Genomic DNA, 21666 nt, shown 5'->3' on the forward strand with positions numbered 1-21666 from the left:
ATCCGAGCGATGATGATGTAAGGTACACACAAGTCCTTAGACATCCGTCTGAAGGATACAGGGATTATGTAAATAGAAAGGGCAGATGAAGAAAAATCCAATAATGTCAAGCACCAAAACGTTGTGGATTTGTATAAAAATGTCCATCATGCATTTTTCATTTGATAACACATTATTTGCATAAAAACATGTGGATGGAAACTTATCTTGTGTAAGTCTGTGTTGGTTAGTGTTACTTGCCTTTTCTAGTTGTGCCTGTTTAGTTAGAGAAGCCTGTGTGCGGTCGTCTGCCTGATTCACTGGATTAAATACACCAGGTTTCACTGTCCTGCACATGGGTCCTTCTATTACATCCTCTTACAAGCCAATGGCAAACGAGGATGTGTCAAATGCTTTGCATTGTGGTGTAGATTAAGAGGACATTAATCATCATTAATACAGTCCCCCATGCTCCCTGATATTAACCTCAAGGTTTATATCAGGTTTGGAGAAAGGTCCTCACAAGTGACCTTTTTTCCTAGTCTTCCATTCTATTATCATGACATGACCACCGTGGAGTGCCATTTAATCCATAAGAGAATGACCGGTGCTTTTTATTTTATTTTAAAGGGGAACTATCTTATAAATGGCCTTTTCCAGTGTTTAGCATTGCTTTCTAGCAATGTGGGGTTGTACCAACACTGTATGTCTCAAATTCTCATTTTGTTCAGAGGACAGAAGATCCTCCCCCACTGAACCAAGCCATTCTGAATTTTGGTCCCCTATGACGGAAACAGAATTATCTGCATAATGATATGCGTACCTCCGCCCCTTCTGTGGTGGCTCAACCATTATTTAGTGCAGACCGCAAGCTAATAGTGGATAATAATAATTTATTGAAGTGGTTATTTAGCAGAGACCTTCAGCTGTTCACACACACACATCGTGAATCAACCAGAGAACTATATAAAATGGGTGGGAAGATAATGGGACTGGGAGGAGGCTCTCTCTCTCTGTCTCTCTCCGTCTCTCTCGTATCACAGCACTCGCTTGTATCACCGTCAACCTGTTGCAAAATATCATAGCGCACGCTCCCACGCGTATTCCGATCCGTGCAATAATATTCACGGGGGTATATATTGTCATTTGAAACAAGTTACCAATGCATTGTGCATTGGGATTATGCCCCCCTGCGGAGAAATTAATTACATTTACATTTAGCTGACGCTTTTATCCAAAGCGACTTACAAGTTCTGTACGACAAGTCATCGGGAAGGGTACAACTCTATCAGCTGAGTAACAATGTTCATCAAAGTGTTGCGTGTTACAGTGTAGGTTAGTTTATTAGGACAAGTACATGCAGGGTGCGATCCACGGGGGAGCTGGGGGAGCCATGGCTCCCTTAGATCAGACATCAGCTCCCCTGAAAACATGATGTGATTTTTTGGGGGGTCTCTAAATTACTGAAAATAAATGCTACTTTTGCCATGCATTTCTCATTTTTCTGTAATTTTCTGTATCATCATCGTGTATAATAATAAACTTATGCTATTTTGGATGTATGATTAATGATTTGCGCACTAATTCACACACGTATTATGGCAACATGCATGCTATTCTTGCAATTACCATTCGGAGCGCGGCACAAATCAAACTTGACCCGCACGTTGTAACCTGTGACTTGTTGACTTGACAGTGATAGTTTTGACAGGTAAATAAGGTCATTCACTGAATGGATCATTTTGGTTTCACGATGAAAGTGAAGCAGTCAATGGACTTGAGTTGACAGAGCAGCAGGAGGCGGGATCATCTACAGGCGACACCGTTACACCTGCTGCTGCTGCGGTGGTGCCGGTGGGGACTGCTGGCAGCAGAATTCGAGGAAGAGTAGAATTTTGCAGAACACCGGCGCCTGCTGCAGTCGTATCAGAACAGGAGTCTGAGAGATAATCACGAGATACTTGTAGAAATAATTGTAGACAGTGTTGGATCTATTATCTAACTAAATGGATACTTTTTTTTATCATGGAATGTGCTGTGCAGACGGCCGGACCACAACTACATCAACAAGTGAATTGTCTTATGTGTTCTGTAGTTATTGAAACTGATTGAATATATGACAGGATTCAAGAGGTTTATTTGTCACATACATACATACACAACACAAGGCCTACTAAAGGCTACAGTAACGTCTGCGATCACAGTCCGACTCCTCCCTGCGCGGCGCACCCCCCCCCCCCCCCCCCCCTTGTTCCTTGGCTCACCCAAAGACCATGCTATGGTTCGCACACTGAGTGCATGACAGTAAGGTTAGTTAGGGTTAGGGTTAGATTTTTTTTTATTTTTTATTTTATATTATTATTTGAGATAATGGTTGAAGAAGTGAGTCTTAAGTCGACGGCGGAAGATTGGACGGGTTTCGGCTGTCCTAACTGGGGTGGGTAGTTCATTCCACCATTGTGGGGCAAGGACTGAGAATAGGCGGCATCTCTTTGATGACCCTCCCGGGGCTTGGATAGGAGTAGGTCTGAGGCGGCCAGAAGATGCAGAGCGTCTTGAGGGTGTGTAGTTAGAGACAATTGATGTCTATCTCCATCTCCCCCAAAAAGGTATTTGTGTAAAATTGCCCAAATAGTGAAAGAAATAGTAAGATAGTTCCCCTTTAAACAGAGTGAAGCCTGCTGTTATTAGGCCAGCTGGCCTTCAGCGGCTATGGGGTTAGGCCATCGATTCATGGCCTGTACAGTAGCTGTGCATTACAAAATTAGAATCATATAGGGGTAAATTCCTGGTACATCATGAAAATAGATTTATTGCAAAAGAGCACTCCTTAACACTAGAGCCATATGAAATCCACGATCACGGAATCGCGGACGGAATCGCGGAATTTTTTTATTATTATGTTGTGGGACTTGTACAGCACTTTGTTCAACTTTGTCAGTGCTGTAAAGTTTAAACCTTTTTAAATCTTAGACAAACAAAACACTTTGCTTTCATGAAATATTGTAAGTCGTCATTTGAGGCTTTATAAAAGCAGCACAATGAACACAAATCTGTCAGTGCCGAGTCCGACCTCATCTTAAATAACAAAACAGCATTGCTTGTTGTAATTAACAAAGAGGCAGAGTTGGCGGTTAGGTGGCTGAGCGGAGATTGCGTTCGTCACCAACCCCGGAGCTGTGAGCTGGATTCGCCTGTTCGAATCCAGCTCACAGCTCCGGGGTTGTCACCAGCTTGGCTGGCCGTCTGCACTAATACAATTGGCTGTATTAGAGGGTGGGAGAAGCTGGCGGGGTGGGTCCGGGTCGTTGTAAACAGCGACTCCTACAGTTCGGTCGGGGCGCCTGCTAAGCGCGGATAGGACTTGAGGGGGATAGTGTGATCCTCCCACACGCTACGCCCTCTCGATGAGAATCCGCGCTGCCAGGTGAAAAGAAGCGGTGATTGGCTGGACGTGTGTCGGAGGAAGCACGTGGTAGCCTCCACTCTCCCAGATGATCTGACTGTGGGGGGTAAGTGCGCAGCGACCAGGAAGGGACTGGGAATTGGCATACGACTAACATTGGGATGGGAGAAAATCGGAGGAAAATGGAGGGGGAAAAAGATCAATAAAAAAAAAACAAAGAGGCAGAGTTGATTTTGCAAAAGAAAATATATATATATATAATTTATATTTTTTTATTTTTTTATAATCATATTTTATTTTCATATTCGAATCCCATGCCCATCGAACGAAGCTTCGAAGTATTTAAGACAGCCCTATTAAATGGACTGTTATATCTTATTAAATTGTGGACATTTATTCATTCCCACTTATTAGACACTATTTCTGATGGTAAAATGAGTGTACAAAGCAAAATACAGAATTCTGAAATATTAAAACGGAAAAAACGGAATTTGGAAGAAATAAAATGGAATTTGGAAAAAAAATTAACGGATTTCATATGGCTCTACTCAACACATTCCTTGCCACGCAATTTGAGCATCTTATACCACTCTCTGCCAACACTCTAAAGGCCCTCCCAGTCGAGCAGACTGTACACAGAGCAACTCCGCAGAGGTCCGCGCGGACTCAAAGGGAGTCAAAGCAGACCCACAGCAGAGTGCAAAGTGCGAAGCTCCTATTTTCTGACGCGCGGACGTCCGCTGAGATCAAAAGCTCAAAGAGTCCGCGCGGACCTCCGCGGAGTCTGCTCTGTGTACAGTCTGCTCGACTATGGGAGAGCCTTAAGTCTATGGAGATGTTCACCTTCTTTGCAGGGCTATAACTTTTTAATTGTATTGCTAAATTGACATTACTAGTATGGCCCATTCAACATCGATTATCCATCGTTCAGGATGTGGGATCGTTATACTTTTTCATTCATACATTCATACGAAAATACCGTCTAGAATATAAATATGTTTTTATCGTTTTCTGCAGTAATTCCTAGAACGCTAGTTATAGGCCTAAACGCATAATATAGATTATCGATTGCAGTTTATTCGTGATACACGCTATATTAAAAAATCCAACTGAATACGATCCTAAACGTTATGACTCATGCGCGGATGAACGGGGGGGGGGGGGGTCGTTTATAAGTCTGTGATAGTCAGTAAATGCTTTATGTAGTATGGGTTGATTTATTGATCAGTTGGTTTGTAAACAAAGAAATGTACAATCGCCTTGAAAATGACGTCAGCGTCCTCTTACCGTTGGCCGACAAGACTGGAGCAAAAAGATCCCACTTATTTGACGGCGATCGAGTCGATCCATTTCCGGTTTGTATAATAATAATAACAGCCAGGGCGGCTACGTGGCGCAGTGGGCAAGGCGCTCGCAACGAATGCTGGAGACTAGGCTCGAACAGGATGCCTCCTGTTCGAGCCCCGCTCTCCACATTGCTTTCAGTTTAGCTGGTCGTCCACAGTAATACACATTGGCCGTATTACGGGGAGGGAAACTGAAGGGTGGGGATCGGGCGTTGTGGACAGCGACTCCTACAGGTCGGTTGGTGCGCCTGCGCAGTAGAATCAAGAAGCGACAGGGGCAGGGCCCCTCCAAAGCCCAGACCCCCGACGCTGAAAGATCAAGCCGCGCAGGTGAAAAGATGCGACGGCTGTTACCTCGAGTATCGGAGGGGTAGGGGTAAACAAACTACCCTCCCACTCAGGGCAGTATGGGGTAGAACACATAGTAGCATACTACAAGAACCTAGGCGTCCACAAAGACGACTTCAAACTGGAAATAGTAACTACAGATGAGGTACTCAAAAAACTGAGCGCCCTCCAACCAAACAAGGCCACTGGCCATGACAACATCCCCTCCAAATTCAAGTCAAGTCAAGTCAAGAGTTTTAATTGTCACGGCATACAGGTATACAATGAAATGCGGGTGGTCTTGCCCGCAACGATGTGCAATACAGTGGTACATATAATAGAATCAAAAGAAGAAAACAACATTGTGCAGTAACAGGTAGCAGGTAACATGGAGTGGCATCTCGGTATCTGTACATAGTTATTTACAGAGCATGTGGGACATGCTAGTTAGCTTTGGTAGTGCAATACACTGTTCCTGTTATTCTAATTTAAAGTGTCCTTTCCTTTGGCCATAAGTGTGCGTGTGTGTGTTGAGTACTGACTTTTAATAATTTTTGTTTTGCAATAATAAAAAAAATATAAAAAAAAAAAAAGTGTGCGTGTGTGTGTGTCAGAGACTCAGCAGCAGCCATCACCCCAGTCATCACACACATAATAAACCTCTCCATAAAACAGGGACACGTCCCCAAGGACTTCAAAATTGCGAGAGTAACACCCCTGCACAAAAAGGGCAGCAAATTAGACCCGGGTAACTACCGCCCTGTTTCTATCCTTACATCCATCTCGAAAGTCATGGAAAAAATAGTATACGAACAGATCGAAAAGTACCTCGCGGAAAAAAATCTAATCTACGAATTCCAATCTGGCTTCAGAACATCCCACTCCACTGACACATGCCTTCTCTACTTGAACGACCACATCAAACAAGAGGTGGACGCGGGCAAATACTGCGGCATGGTCATGCTGGACCTACAAAAGGCCTTCGACACCGTCAATCACACCATTCTGATTGACAAGCTAAAAGCAATTGGTTTTGATAGTTTATCAGTGAGCTGGATACAATCCTACCTGGAGGGGAGGGAACAGATGGTGGAAGTAAACGGTACCCTATCCCCCCCCCCCTCACAGTGAGCTGTGGTGTTCCACAAGGAAGCATACTAGGACCGCTACTATTCCTAATTTATGCAAATGACATGTCGTCAGCTTGTGACTGCAACTTGTTCCTGTTTGCGGACGACTCAGCCCTGCTGGTCTCTGACAAGAACAAGTTACAGGTTGAAAAAGCCCTCAGCTCGGAACTAGGCAAAATCTGCATATGGCTCGCCGACAACAAACTATCATTACACATGGGCAAAACAGAGTCCATTCTCTTCGGTTCAAATAACAAACTCAGCAAGACCGACGGCTTCTCGGTTACAGTGGGTGACAATATTATCACAAGGAAAGATGAAATTACCTACCTGGGTTCCATCCTAGAGGCTAATCTTTCCTGTGACAAAATGGCATCCAATGTAATAAAAAAAGTCAACCAACGAACGCGATTCTTGTACCGGATCTCCTCTCTGGTAAACAAGAATACCCTGAAGACTCTAGCAGGAGCACTCATTCAAGGGTACTACGACTATGCTTGCACCTCATGGTACCAAAGCACCTCAAAGGCACTAAAAAACAAATTACAAACATCTCAAAACAAGCTAGTCAGACTACTACTTGACCTGACTCCTAGAACCCACCTCACCCCTGCCCACTTTGACAACCTAGGATGGCTTAGAGTAGACGACAGAGTACAGCAACTTGCAATGGGCCTGGTCTACAAGATACACTACGCGACCAAGGTACCCATGTACATGTCAAAATACTTCCCAAAGGTCAGTGAATACCACGATCACAACACCAGAGGGAGCTCCACAAATCATGTAAAACCCAGATTCGGCTCAAACAAGGGACTAAACACGTTTCGCAATTATGCCACATCAATGTGGAACGCCCTGCCTAAAGCTGTAAAGGAATGTGAATCACTACCCACCTTCAAAAACACTCTCAAAAAACACCTACGTGAGACTGCAATTCGAAACTGGCCCCTACAAATGTCCTAACCTAGTTGTACAGTAAATGACCAAGTAAGGCTTTGTCAATATTCCAATGTACAGTGTAAAATGTGTGTGTGTCCCCTACCCAACCCCCCCCCCCCCCCCCCCACCTCCAATGTACAGCCCTCACCCAACCCACCCAACCCCACCAACCTCCTCCAATGTACAGTTTCTACGCCAAATGTATATACACTCCTTTTCTGGACACTTTTGTATCACAAACAGTACTGTATTTGCAAATCTGATATGTCATAAATGTATAGATGTAGCAGTACTGTCTATCTGTATGTCATGTATGTCATATATGTTATGATGAATTGAAAATGGGGGACCCTGATGTAAACAAGACGAAAGTCTTTCTCTGGTCTGCATCCCCTTGTATGTATTGAGCTGTACTGTACTGTACCCATTCTGCAATCTGTTAATAAACTTTTCAATCAATCAATCAAAACTCGTGCTATGTATGACTTAGTCCACATTGCAGCCGGCTTGTGGGAGGCAAGAAACAACGTTTGAAGACAGGGGAGGGTTGAATTGGACGATATGAAAATTGGGATGGGAGAAAAATAGAAAATGGGAGAAAAAGTTGATCAAAAAAAAAAAGAACACCAGCCCTGATTCCAAACTCTAACCAACTTCGAAAGAGTTGCCTAAGCATAACCAGTGATAAACTAGGCGTTAGGTAGTTTGCAGGCTGTTCGACCCGGAAATAGGCAAAGACACAGCTCGTCGCGCGATTGGGCGCACATGTCAGTGGCCAATCAGAGAGCGTCTCCGCAAAATGCGGCTACGAAAAGAAAATAACGCGTCTCCCCCCCCCTCCCCCCCATTTCCCTTTCCTCAGTCCCCACTTTCTGCTGTTCTCTATGGCTCTGGCTCTGCCTCGGATCAGGATTAGCTTGTTAGCTTACGCTAACGTAACGTTAATTTCGGGCGATGTGGGCATAAAGGAATGGCAACGATGCAAAGCATGTTAGATGCATTTGACCCGTTGTGAGAAAAAAAAACACCAGACTTATTTCGGGTCGCAAAATATGCGCACTGCTCTGTAGCCCTGCTCTGCTTAATGCAGACAGCACGGACTGGGCGGATATGACTCGTCGAGTTGCCACGGCCCGTGGGGATTTTCAAAATAAGAGTATATCGATATGAACCGAACGTTGTTAGCTGCCGGATCCATAGATATTATAGCTGGAGCTGCGCTTGGGGCGGAAATGAGACCCGCCACAGGATTTCAAAATAAGAGTATCAATATGAACTATTTTGTTACAAGCCAGGTGGCGGGCAGACCTCTCATTAGGGGTGCACCGATGTATCGGTCGGGTATCGGTATCGGCCGATAAGTGCCTTGTTGACTGCAATCGGCCTGTCGGCCGATAAGCTCGAATGTGCCGATGGCAGTAGCCGATAAGTTCAGTCGCGTCCTGCACAACGGCGCCGCCCCCAGTCCCCCACACAAGCTACTGCATCAAAGTTACTACTAAATATTCAACATTCTCTTTTGAGACTCCGCTTCAGACTCTTATCATTTGGCACTAAAAGCTAAACATTGTCACCGATATGGCTGTCCGCAACATGTCATTAATTGTGTACGCGAGGTAGTGTTGTCACGATACTGGAATTTCGACTTCGATACGATACCTTGAAAAGTATCGATACTTTCGATACTTTCAATACCAAAAAAAAAAAAAATATTTTTTTTTTATAATATATATATATATATATATATATATTTTTTTACAAATTTTGCTTTTGTTGCTGGTTGATTCTCCTCAGCTTCTCTCTGGTACTATACGAGAAGATAAATACACTTTTAAAACCCTTTGTTTATCTTTAGATCAGAGAGAGAAAGAGAGGGTGGCTGCTGGAGATTTTAGGTCTACTGAGCGCACCTTTCTAGTTATGACCCGAAAACAAGGGTACTAGAGAGAGAGAGAGAGAGAGAGAGAGAGAGAGAGAGAGAGATTTCTCCGGAGCTATGCTCGGAGCATTTATTAACGTTACATTTTCAACAACATTGCTGCTAATTGGACACTTCATGGAGGCGGGGTAATGTTGTGACGAGTTCATGCGTGTACTGGTGTAGGATGGGCTCCGGCTCCGCTCGACCGAACGTTGGAAACGGGGTAGTTGTGTCGAGTTCATGCGTGTACTGGTGTAGGATGGGCTCCGGCTCCGCTCGACCGAACGTTGGAAACGGGGTAGTTGTGTCGAGTTCATGCGTGTACTGGTGTAGTGGGCTCGGCTTGACGTTACTCCGTTTCCATGAAGTAATAGGTGGCCAGCTAGCTAGCATTAAGCTAACGGAGGAACGACAGCTAACGTTAGCTAATAATAGCGTTGTTTACAAACTGAAGACAGGGCTGCGCTGCCCGGCTGTGAGGGGGAGGAGGCTGCAGCAGCTTGTGTCTGTTGCTCTGAGCGAGGAGGAGGAGGAGGCGGAAGGGCAAGGCTCTGGCAGCGCGTCTGTCTGTCAACAACTTGCGGGAGCAAGCCAGCTGGTACCGATACTGCAGAAAGTATCGGTACTTCGGGAAATGAGTATTGAAGCCGTTTTAAATATTCAGTATCGATATGTATCGATACTTCGATATTTTTGACAACACTAACGCGAGGTGGTCGCTCAGTGACGACGCTAACATGAGCTAGGTTAGCTAGCATGAGCTACCGGGAGATGGAAGACTAACGTTACTGGTGAAAATGTGATTTACGTTGGAATACTCCTTTGCCAACTTGCTGTACTTTGCTTGCAGGTCTGCAGCCATTATTGCTGGATTATGAATAGCCCCAACTTTAGCCAAGGTAACGTTATGGCTAAACCTTTAACGTTAGTTAACGCTAGCTTTCGGTTAGCTGTTCAATGCTAATAACACAACCAAGCGAACCCATCACAGCTCCCCGTCAACACCCCTCTCTCGGGAAGATGGCATAAGAAAGTATCTGCTGTTAAAATGACACAAACATTCGTTTTGTGGCATTAACGTTATATAGTTAGTTAGTGTTACACGTTCAATAACATAAGCATAGTATTTACCCGAACTACTAGCTCAGTTCCTTCCGTTGCTCATAGAGCCCTGAGAGTTGTACCCAATCCATTCTGGAATCTGTTAATAAAGTTTTGAATCAGACAAATGTATAGAAAGGCTTTGTTTTATTATAACATTCGTTGCAGTAAAATCATGCCTCGTTTGGTCATCCTGTGGAGCGCTGGTCGGCGGGCAGCTAACGTATTAGCTACGGTAAGCTTGTTGTGGTTCTCGCAAGCAGATCAATGGCGGCATGCCCGGAAGTAGAAAATGAATAAACGCTTGCCGATTGGTGGTAAGAACAGCAGGAGGTGGGTGCTAGCGGTGTGACGTAATTGGCCGAATCGACTGTCAATCAAAATTGTTCTATTGCATTGGTTGAGAGCTCTGGTTGAGACAATAGTATCCAGCTGCAGGCCGCCAGACCATACTGGGAGAGGGATAGTGCTACATGGCATGGTGGAATTAATACCGTCCATAAACATATTTCTTGATGTTTCCTTTTTTTAAGTAAGTAAAGAGGCCTACAAATACAAACATACAAATATACAGTAGTTTCATTTTTTTTTTTTACAAAAAAATATATATATAAAAAAAGAAAAAAATACTTTTTTTTGCCACAAATATCGGTATCGGCCGATTGTGTTAGTTGAACAATCGGTATCGGTGGCCAATTTTCATATCGGTGTATCCCTACCTCTCATAAATCTGCCCGCCATTGGCGGTTGGCGGGTACTTATTTTGTTCCCTGGATGTGACTGAGTGCATGTTGTCTATGTGTGCGAGTGTCTTCATGTATGAGTAAATGTGCCTCAGTGTGCCGTTTGGTTATGAATATACTATAGATGTGTCTCAATTCAAAAGGTAGTAGCCTTCGAAGGACGCAGTCTACAAAAGGTGTGTCCTTCGTAGACCAGGGAGTGTTCTTCGTAGACCGCAACGGTCGAACAGAGTGTTGTTAAATGAGACGTCTGGTCTACGGAGAAGATTAGGGCTGATGCCCAGTTAAAATGAGGAATCCTATTGGTGCCAAGATTTGGGAAGCCCTTGCATCACGATACACAAATAATAAATTGGATTTATAGAGAGAAGCGCCTTTCTCTGACTCAACTCAAGGACACTTTACAAAGAGAGAGAAGCTATATAAAATAAAGGGGAGAAATATGAATATATATATATATATATATATATATATATATATATATATATATATATATATATATATATATATATAGTAACAACAGGAAAAATAAAACAAATAAAATAAAAAAGGAAGCAGGGTGCTGTCCAATTGGTCGAAACAGTAACAAAAAACAAAACAAAAACAGAAGCAACGGGATCAGTAGCTTACAAGAAAAGAGTCAGGGGGGGAACGGGGTGGGCTACTTGGGAGCAGGGCCGTGTTGCGAAGGCAACTGTGAACAGGTGTGTTTTTAGGTGGGTTTTGAAGAGGTTGATGGTGTCAGAGCCTCGGATGGTGGGGGAGAGGGGGTTCCACAGCCTGGGGGCAGCCACGGAAAAAGCTCAGTCTCCCAGTGTGGACATATGCCCATAATGGACCAAGAGGCTCAAAGTGGCCGATAGCGTCATCTGATTCAGACGATTAAAGCAGTGGCGGCTCGCCACTAGGGGCGCACGGGTGCCGCGCCCCCTCAGGCCCCTGGTTATATGAGAGAAGAACAATAAAAATAATTTTTTTGTTTTTTGTTTTATAGCCCTATAAATAATATAAACATGTTTAAAATGAATAATATTTACTCATTTTAAGTATGTTTGTGTTTCCAATGCACAATATAACGTTAATATATAAAATAAAAAATACTCGTTTTCCTGAACAGGAAGTGACTCACTTTTTTTAATTTTTTAATTTTTTTGTATTTCTCGGCCCGGGCTAGACGCAATAGCGCTCTGAGTGCGCGTCCAGGGAGCGAAATTAACTTTTTGACTCACCGGCCAGTGGCGGGTAGATGGGAAGAATCTACCCGCCAAGCATATTTCTTACCTGCCAAATTCTTTTTGATTACAAAAATATATATATATATTTTATATAAAAAATTTTTTTTTTAAATAAAATATATATTATATAATCATACTTGTAGTTGTATTATCTGCAAGACATCGCCACAACGCAATAAGTCAAAATGCTCGCTATCTGCAAACAGCTCCACTGTCTGTGTATACTAGTGTTGTGAAGAAGGCACGACAACGCCTCTACTTCCTCAGGCGCCTAAGGAAGTTCCAAGTCAGTCAGAAGATCCTTAGGAACTTCTACTCATGTACAATAGAGAGCATCCTGACCGGCAACATCACCTCCTGGTTTGGGAATAGCACTGCACAAGACCGTAGCAGACTACAAAGAGTGACACGTTCAGCCGAACGCACAATTAGAGGGGGGCTTCCCACCCTCCAGAACATTTACAACAAGCGGTGCAAGGGGAAGGCTAAGAGAATTATTAAGGACTCGAGCCACCCGAACAACTGCCTCTTTGAACTGCTGCCGTCAGGCAAGCGATACCGGAGTCTTATGGCGAGCACAGAAAGACTCAGAAGGAGCTTCTATCCCCAGGCCATCAGACTGCTAAACGAACAATAATCGCTAAACGAACAATAATCACTATGCAACAACCATCAAATGCACACAGCACACACACCCACACGCACACACACACTCACTCAAACAAACAACACACTGCAGCACCCACTCTCCACACTTTAGATCACACAAACACACTTACACTTTATATTTATTGATAAAGGATTTGCACTACAACTCGTACACCTACTGTGAATTGTACCTAAACTGCACCTCGTCCATTTATGCCTTGCACTATATAGTATTGTATATTAGTACACTGCACAGTATTGTATATTGTATGGTAACTACGTCTACGAACATTGTACATATGTCTAAACTGAACACTGTGACCTCTTTTTTTTTTTTTTTTCTTCTAATTTTTACTATGTTTTTATTTCATACTTATCTTGTCATGCACAGTCTCTGGAGCGCAACAGTAAGAAGCATTTTGTACAAAAGTATTCTGTACTTCTGTATGACAACTATTAAAGAAACTTGAACTTGAAACTACTTGAGTAGCCTCCAGCTCCAGCAAGGATTCTCCGGCGATGCAGCTAGACCCTATACTAATACTCTACATTCAGCATGCAAGGATTCTCCGGCGCTGCAGCTGGACCCTATTGGTATAATATTGCGGTTCTTTGGTCTAATCACATTCATCAAGCCCTCAGCTAGAATACGCGTTGAATCAATGTTATAAGACATTGATATCAGGAGCTATCTGTAGCTACTGCTAGCCCGCTAGATAACGTTAAGACAATTTAGTTTACTGGGACATAATCTAACGTGAGCTAGCTAACAACGTTAGCACTAGATGCTGCGGGCGAACTGCTACCATTCTGAGAGCTTAACGTTAGCACTAGATGCTGCGGGCGAGCTGCTACCATTCTGAGAGCTTAACGTTAGCACTAGATGCTGCGGGCGAGCTGCTACCATTCTGAGAGCTTAACGTTAGCAGTGGCACTAGAGCTGCGGGCCGCTCTGTGTTGATACGAGCAGAAGCCAATAGTATCCTGCTGCAGGGCTGGCCCGGCTGGGCGGATATGACTCGTTGCCACGTTTTTTTTCAAAATAAGAATATCATACGAACCGAATGATGCTAACTGCCGGAGCCATCGATATTATGACTCTAGCTGCGCTTGGGCCGGAAATGAGACCCGCACAGATTTTCAAAATAAGAGTATCGTTATGAACTACACGTCTACACGCCACACGGCGGGCAGGGCTCTCAGTGGCAAGCGCCAAAAGGTAAAAACTGACCGCCCCTGGCGGGCGGCAGGCTTTAATTTCGCCCCCTGTGCGCGTCACTGTTTGATCGCTGTATCCGTCGCAGCCAATCAGTGCGTAACGCGTTGTGCGTTTAAATATGACTATTATGTTGGAATCCGGGCGCGATTTGAAGCGGTCTAGGCAGCAGCGTCAAGAATTTCTGTAGCCGCATTTCGCGGAGACGCTCTCCGATTGGCCGACGCCAGTATTTTTTTCGGTAGCAGCATTTCGCGGAGACAATCTCTGATTGGCCGAATCCACTTTCTAATGTTCCAATTCTAGCTTGTTCTAGGTTGGTGGTAGATAGTTGTTGTTGTGAGATGCAGCTGTTTGTCTTAGAGCGTGACTGCAAGTTCTTTAGACGGTTAAGCTTAGGCACTCTTTCAAAGTTGGTTAAGGTTAGAGTTTGTCTTAGAGCATGGCGATAGAACGCCAGGTAGTTTGCAGTCTGTTCCGACGCGGAAATGGACAAAGAAATGAAGTACTTGTGTTGTGTGGTGCTAACTGCTAACAGCTAACACTTGGCTAACAAGCTATATGGCGGATGCAGTCTGGACAGTGGTCTGGAATACATCAACAGTGGATTATACACTTTATCAAGCCCTCCTGCCCTGGACGTTTCAACTAAACAGTGAGTCTCTCTCTCTCGCTCTCTCTCTCTCTCGCTCTCGCTACACAGCTGTCTCCGCGAAATGCGGCTACGGAAAAAAGTATTGACTGTGCTTGCTGAGACGATAATAGGCTAGCGATTCAAAACGCGCTGCTGTGTTGTGAACTATAACATTCATTTAGCTGCTGCTGATGCATAATGAATGAATGGTGAGTTGTTTAAAATGACAACATACATGTGTTAATTATTTTATTGGATTGATCCGAGAGACAGAGAGAGAGATTGCTCCAGAGCATCTCAGAGCATTACATTTTCAACTCGACCTAACGTGAACTGCGACCCACAAGGCTGCAATAGTACCAGCCGCTACTGGATTAAAGCGATGATTTTATCCAGATTATTGCTTTATTATTACTTACTTCCACTAAATGTATTAATCTAGCTACTAATGGGAAGACTGATACATTACAGAAAATAGCAGGACAGTTAAGATAGTTAAACGTTGCGTCGAACCATTAGTTAATTATCAGTTAAACTGGGCGTCAAACACAGGCCCGACGCAGCTGCTCAATCTCCGAAAATGTTGGAACAAATTTCCAAACAAGAATGTTATTTGGACAAACGGACCACATATTCGTAATCTAAATCTTAATATAAAAATTATAAAACTGTATAATAATGGTCCTAGGTCATACGCGTGTCAGCCTTGGTAAATAGTCGGCATATCTGCCCCGTTGGTGTGAAATGCATTCTGGGTAACTTCCCTGACGATCCTTCCGATGGAAAAGAAGGCTGCATTTCTCGGCTGCATTTGAAGGAGCCTTCAAATTGGGACAGCCTTGGTCGCGCCACTGTGATGCAATTTGACACATGCAGTCTTCAAATGCAGCCTTCGAAGGCTACAACCCCTGAATTGACGTGTGTGCACATGTATGTAACTGCTGACCACTCTCCTGTCCCGTTTCTATGAATAGGCTCTGACCAATCAGATGGGACTTGTCCAACAGGTGTCTGACATGTGAGACAGACGGAAAGGCACGGGACCCAGAGCCATTGATCAAGAGAATGCATCCAAGTTGTACTATGAGCACCAATTTTTTTTGCCCTTTCTCTAGAACTAAGAAGCTTTTAAGGCTGAGACCACTTATCAATATATCGATAATTATCAATAACTGCATGATATCGATAAGTGGCGTCACATAGATATATTTGCATATGTAGAAAAAAAAAAAAAATAAAATAAAAAGATACTATACTAATATACTAGGTCTTGTGGCATGTTTTAGTACTTAAAACATCCCCATTTCATGTCAATTCTGTTGAATTGCAACTCTGCACTGTGCATTAATGCTCTCCTCCATCACATCCAGAGACCACCGACTATAAAATGAGCTGCAAAAGAAACATACATTTGGGGTTTAAATAATAATAAAAAAAAAAATTTAATACTAATAAAAATAGCGATATTTATCAATAATTTGGTCCCGATTTATCAATTCTTCCCAATGGCATATCGTCTCTGCCTTAGAAGCTTGCCTTTCATACTTCAGTTAAGACAACCTTGCTTCCCTAACATGCGACGGCAGCCTAGAGGTTAAGAGAAACGGGCATGTGCCTGAAAGGTCGCCGATTCAAATCCCCTGACCAGCTATTATGCAGTTATGAGTTTTTTACATTCTGAGACACTAAATTTGGAGCACATATTGGAGGTCCTCTCCACTCAAAAACGTGTTTTTTCTACAGTTAACTCCTCTTTGAGACATGACTTTGACTATGCAGATTGTTATTTGTGCAGACCTCGTCACCAGAGCGCCCTTTTCACATTCTTCCACTGAAGGGGTGGGGCTTCTCTATACTTCCTCAAAATCTGAGCAGTCTGTGTAACGCAAAGATAATCCTGGAAACATATCATGTTCGCTGTTATCCAGTAACTGCTAATGTGAAAGGCACATTATAAGTCGATACATGATCTATGCACGAAAACAATATATTTGTCAGCGATTCTCTTAGTTATAACAAGATTGTGTAAGCTAAGAAGCATTGTGTTTGTACTCCAACCACACAGCCCTCAGTGTGTGCACCGTTCATCTGATGTAGCCTGTGTACTCCAACCACACAGCCCTCAGTCTGCACCATTCATCTGATGTAGCCTGTGTACTCCAACCACAGCCCTCTGTCTGCACCATTCGCGCTTTCCATTGTAAGCTCACAAAATCAATGGCTACAGGAAAAACGACCAACCTCAGAAATGTAAGTTATACCTGACCTAGCTTACAAGCATTTCCTCCTCCAGAAAATGGTACTAAGCCCGTTATTGAACCTGTATTTTAGGTTTTCATTCCTCGCAAGATTCCGGTATGCTCTCCCCACAAGGTTTTTAAGTGCATTCTGAATGAATGCGCAGGCAGTAGAGTGCAGGGTTTTTCTAACATGTTGTAGTATCCCATATAATAGGTTGTGGAAATTTCTCGATTCTAAGATGCATCGCGATGCGGATGTGGACGATTCTGCATCGATGCAGAACATAACATAACATAATCGATTATTATAGCCTACTAACGTTGATGTTAAAAAAAATCGATTCTTGACTTTAGGCACATGGCGCACAATTACGCATATAACGTAATAATAAATAATAATTAATTTAATTTATATAGCGCTTCTCAATAACCCGAAGTCGCTGACAGTAGTCGGGAGCAGGGGTACAAACAAAGAAACGAAAGCAAAGAAACAAAAACAAAACAACAAAGAAACAAAAACAAAAGGAACATGAGACCATGGGGGGAACAGGGGAGACAGCCTGATGGCACAAAAAAAGACTGGAGACATATCAATCAGGTTGGAGGGGAGGGGGGGGGTTTAGGGGTGGGGGGGTTGAAGGCAAGGGAGAACAGGTGGGTTTTGAGGCGAACGTAGAACATTTGCTGATATTGCTGCGGTAAACAATGGTTAGTAAAAGTTAGACGTACGTAATACCTATTTACTGGTCACAGGAGTCTTCAATAACATTTGGAGGATGGTAATCCATTTTGTGAATCCATTTGTTTAAACAACATATTTGTAGGCAGACGGCTCCTGCCATCTTAACGTTAGCAAGCTAAGCATGCATAGCACGACCTGTGTAACGTTAAGTAACTTGTGTTCCGCAGGGAAAGACTGTTCATCACTGCATACAACTTGATTTAATCCAAACGTCCATTCTGAAACTTTGTATTATGAAATAAGACATTCGGCAATATCTGTGACTATTTTCCTATGCCTTGGTGTGTGCTCCGGTCACGCATCCACTCAACTGGTAAAAAATACAGCATCAGGCTATTCTAAAAGTATGAATAAAAATAAAATGGAATATTGAGCTGGGTATCAAGATACTTTTCTAGTATCTGTGTATCATGCAACACTAGTAAAGACATTTATTTTGACATTCTGATTTAAGAACTTTCTAAATAAGAGTTAATTTATCCGACTGCTTGTATTAATTGTTGAAAAAGTATGTGCAGTAATATAGATTATAAAATTGAGGATGTAATATATTATTGAGCTGCATCGAGATGCATAGTAGAATCGAATCGTGAGGCCAGTGAAGAGCTCTACTAAATAATATACATTGTTTGGTTCAATAAAGTTAAAACGTTATTATAAAAATACATTTAAACCTTCGATTCCGCCCGATAGTTCCCCAGCCAATAAATGTGCGACAACCCATCCACTTCACAGGTGGTCCCCATCTCTTCCTCTCCGGTCTTACCTTGTGAACACTCTTGGGATCCTCCAGCCAAGCAAAGTACATCTCCTCCACGTAGTTGGAGCTTGTCCCATTCAGGAACGGCTCCGCAGCCACCGGGGCCGTGTAGCACCGGATTGGCTGAAACGTTCTTGTGCCACTTGTAGCGGCAACTGTGGCGGGCCGCTGCTGGCCAACAGTCTGTGCCGCTTGAGAAGCGGTGAGCGGCCGAAGCCGAGCCGCACAAGTCCTTAAGCGGTGCATTGGTCCGTTAGCTCACACACACACACTGTGATGCTCAGTCTTTAGGTGGATACACACAAAGTGGTCCTGGAGTTCCTCTGGAAATGCAGAGCAGGGGAAGGAAAATGAAGAAAAGGGAATTCCTATTAATTTTCACTCCCAGGATAGAGGGGTTGACTACTCCTCTGAAGATTGGTCTGAAGTCCACTGGTCCTTCTGTATTCTGTATGAGACAAAGAAACAGGCAGAGATATATAAACGCATAGAGGCAGTGAGAAAAGAAGAGAGAGTGAGAAGCACAATCAGAGACCGAGAGCAGGGGAGAGAGGGAGAGAGAGGGGGAGGGTCATGTTGTCATGTTACCAAATAAACATACAGGAAGAAAGATAAGGACAATGGACAGGGTCATATCGCACTCCTCAAAGTAACAGACTGAATGGAAGTCATAATCTTCAGAAGACAACAGTGAAATGGAATTGTGCCAACACACACAACGCAATTATTTATTAAGTTAGGAAGACAATCTCCATAATCAAAAGGGTATTTAAATTTAGAAGAAAAATGCACTTCTTCTAGGCTTGATTAAATTAAGTATCATGTTGTTATGGACAATGGGTTTTGCCTAGTCTTGGTATGGATTTAGAAGAAATGCACTGGGGGGAAATAACATAGGTAATTAGGTACTCATTGCAGTGTGGCTAGGGTAGTTAGTTACAAACAAAGAAAGTCTACAGATTAAATAGCCTTAAAAGGGATACTTCACTTAAATAGAAATTAAATGAATGAGGAGCCGCACACTGGGGGAGCTCAGTTTATAATTGTCCACCCTTAATAAATAAATCAAACATAAGATACTTGTTCCCTAATGCAGACTATTGCTCCTTTGAAAGAGAGCATGTTGTAAAAGGCATTGTCTCACTTGATAGTCTGGGTGTTCTAGCATACTAGAATACTCCATGCATGTTTGCTAGCCAAACATGTGACATGTGTGTGTGTGTGTGTGTGTGTGTGTGTGTGTGTGTGTGTGTGTGTGTGTGTGTGTGGGTGTGGGTGTGGGTGTGTGTGTATTGGAATGCTCTTAATGTCATTGCTAGCTTTACAAAACAAGTTCCTGAAGAAAACAAAACAGCAAGACAATGCAAAAATAAACAGCAAAAAAAAGTCACTGAACCTTCAACCTAGACAATCAGCCTCTTGTCTCCTTCGCTCTCACACACACTCTCTCATGCTTCACTTTCATGCACTCACAGTAAAATGTTTAATCAGCTATTATTCAACAAAAATAACTTGTTTCAAAGAAACATATTTTCATGTGCCTGGGTTCATGGGTGCAATGCCAACTTCCTCATTTGGGGAGCAGACTGTAAAGGTTTCTCTCAAGTACACCCCGACGAAGTCATTGTACTAGACCACATTGTTATCGATCACAGGTTAGTCTCGGCTGTTTTTTTTATTTTAAATGTTTAGACTGTCTAGTTTTGTTTTGAAGTGATTAAAGGTTTTAGTGTGGTTGAGTGCAAGCGAGACTTACTCCCGTCAGTGTCAGGAGAGAAAGGCCATCTTTATGTTGTTGCATGCTTATCTCAATATGACTTTGTGCCTGTTTTTATCTAATGTTTTAGCCTTGTTCCAATACATTGATTTCATAAGGTTTTAGTATTTCCGTGCCCCGACCCTAACCTACTCCTCCCATGTTATGACCTTGTTGGATCCCCAGTTGGAACATTACCCGTTCTCCTTCACCCTGCCCTGCCAGATCCCGCCCATTTTTATGTTCCTAACGACCCGATTGGTTATCTGAAAGAAAACCCGCCCGGAAATAAGAACTCAAGGTACTGCTATTCGCCCGACAAAGTGTCAATAACTTTGTCCTTTCTCAAGACACGGGTTCCCACATATTCCCGACTGTCAAAACAATGTGCAGTGGCTACAAATGTACTGTCCCAAAGTTGTGTTACAGGATGTGCCATTGACGGGAAAGTGTTGGTCAACATGCTAGGCTTGCTGGCTACACCGTTAGCTGATGGGATAACCTTTCACGTTATATAATTAGCTAGCTAGCTGCTGTGAAGTGATTCGTCTTTTGGCTTTCAAGTACAGTAATGTTAGCGCGTATGGCTAATATATGCTAATGTTAAATCAATGCTACAAGGATAAAGGTGTTAACGTTAGTTATTTTCTCCCACTTCAACCTCCTTCGTTTAGCAAGGCATCAAGGGCTAACTGAAGACAGACACCAAGTAACTGATTAGCTACCTAGTTGGTTGGCTAAATAATATTAAATGTATGCTGAGCTAACACGAGGCTAACGTTAGCTCTGTAGCCAAGTTAGCCATGATGATGTTTCGTCTTTATCAAATTCCTCAAGACCGCTCTTGGTTGAGTTTACATGGAGTAAAAACAATGTCGTCATTTCTGTCAAATACAACTAAATGACTTACCCTCCCAATAAGCAGACTTCTTAAAAAAAAATACGAATCGCAGCTCTTATGTAAGAAACGAGCTTCAGCGGCTTCCCCGTCAGCCGCTGTTCCAGATGTCCTCTGCCCCTCTCCCGAAATGACAGTTCGCGTCGCGGAAAAGCGGCGACGGCGCGGAACGTAGAAGCGGCGAGGCCTAGTTGAACGTGTGCAGGGATGACGTCATGCGTCAAAACAAGCGCGGTATTTTTGCATTTGATCTCTGTGTGTTTGAACGGTCCGTGTATGGTGGCATTGGTGGAGTGTCCAATTCATGCTAAATTATCATCAACCAAACGAAAAATGTATTTAAACGCATTGATTGATTGATTGAAAACTTTATTAACAGATTGCAGAATGGGTACAGTACAGTACAGCTCAATACATACAATTGTTAAGGGGTTGCAGACCAGAGAAACTTTCGTCTTGTTTACACCAGGGTCCCTCATTTTTAACTCATCATAACATATGACATACAGATAGACCGTACTGCTACATCTATACATTTATGACATACCAGATTTGCAAATACAGTACTGTTTGTGATACAAAAAGAGTCCAGAAAAGAGAGTATATACATTTGACGTAGAAACTGTACATTGGAGGAGGTTG

The 21666-nt window shown here is 43.1% G+C and overlaps 1 protein-coding gene across 1 annotated transcript in view; it reads right to left on the bottom strand.

Moving 5' to 3' along the window:
* Positions 1–21172, bottom strand: part of ogdha (oxoglutarate dehydrogenase a) — an 86153-nt gene extending 64981 nt beyond the window's left edge. The window contains exons 1-2 of the mRNA XM_084331043.1: positions 21037–21172; positions 18377–18818 (exon numbers count right to left, since the gene is read on the bottom strand). Coding sequence (XP_084187169.1) covers positions 18377–18616 — 240 coding nt within the window. The 5' untranslated portion in view covers positions 18617–18818; positions 21037–21172. The remainder of the gene's footprint in view (positions 1–18376; positions 18819–21036) is intronic.
* Positions 21173–21666: the final 494 nt, after the last annotated feature.

Source organism: Notolepis coatsorum (genome assembly GCF_963971535.1).
Source record: "Notolepis coatsorum genome assembly, chromosome: 1".
In the NCBI taxonomy this organism is placed as follows: Eukaryota; Metazoa; Chordata; class Actinopteri; order Aulopiformes; family Paralepididae; genus Notolepis; species Notolepis coatsorum.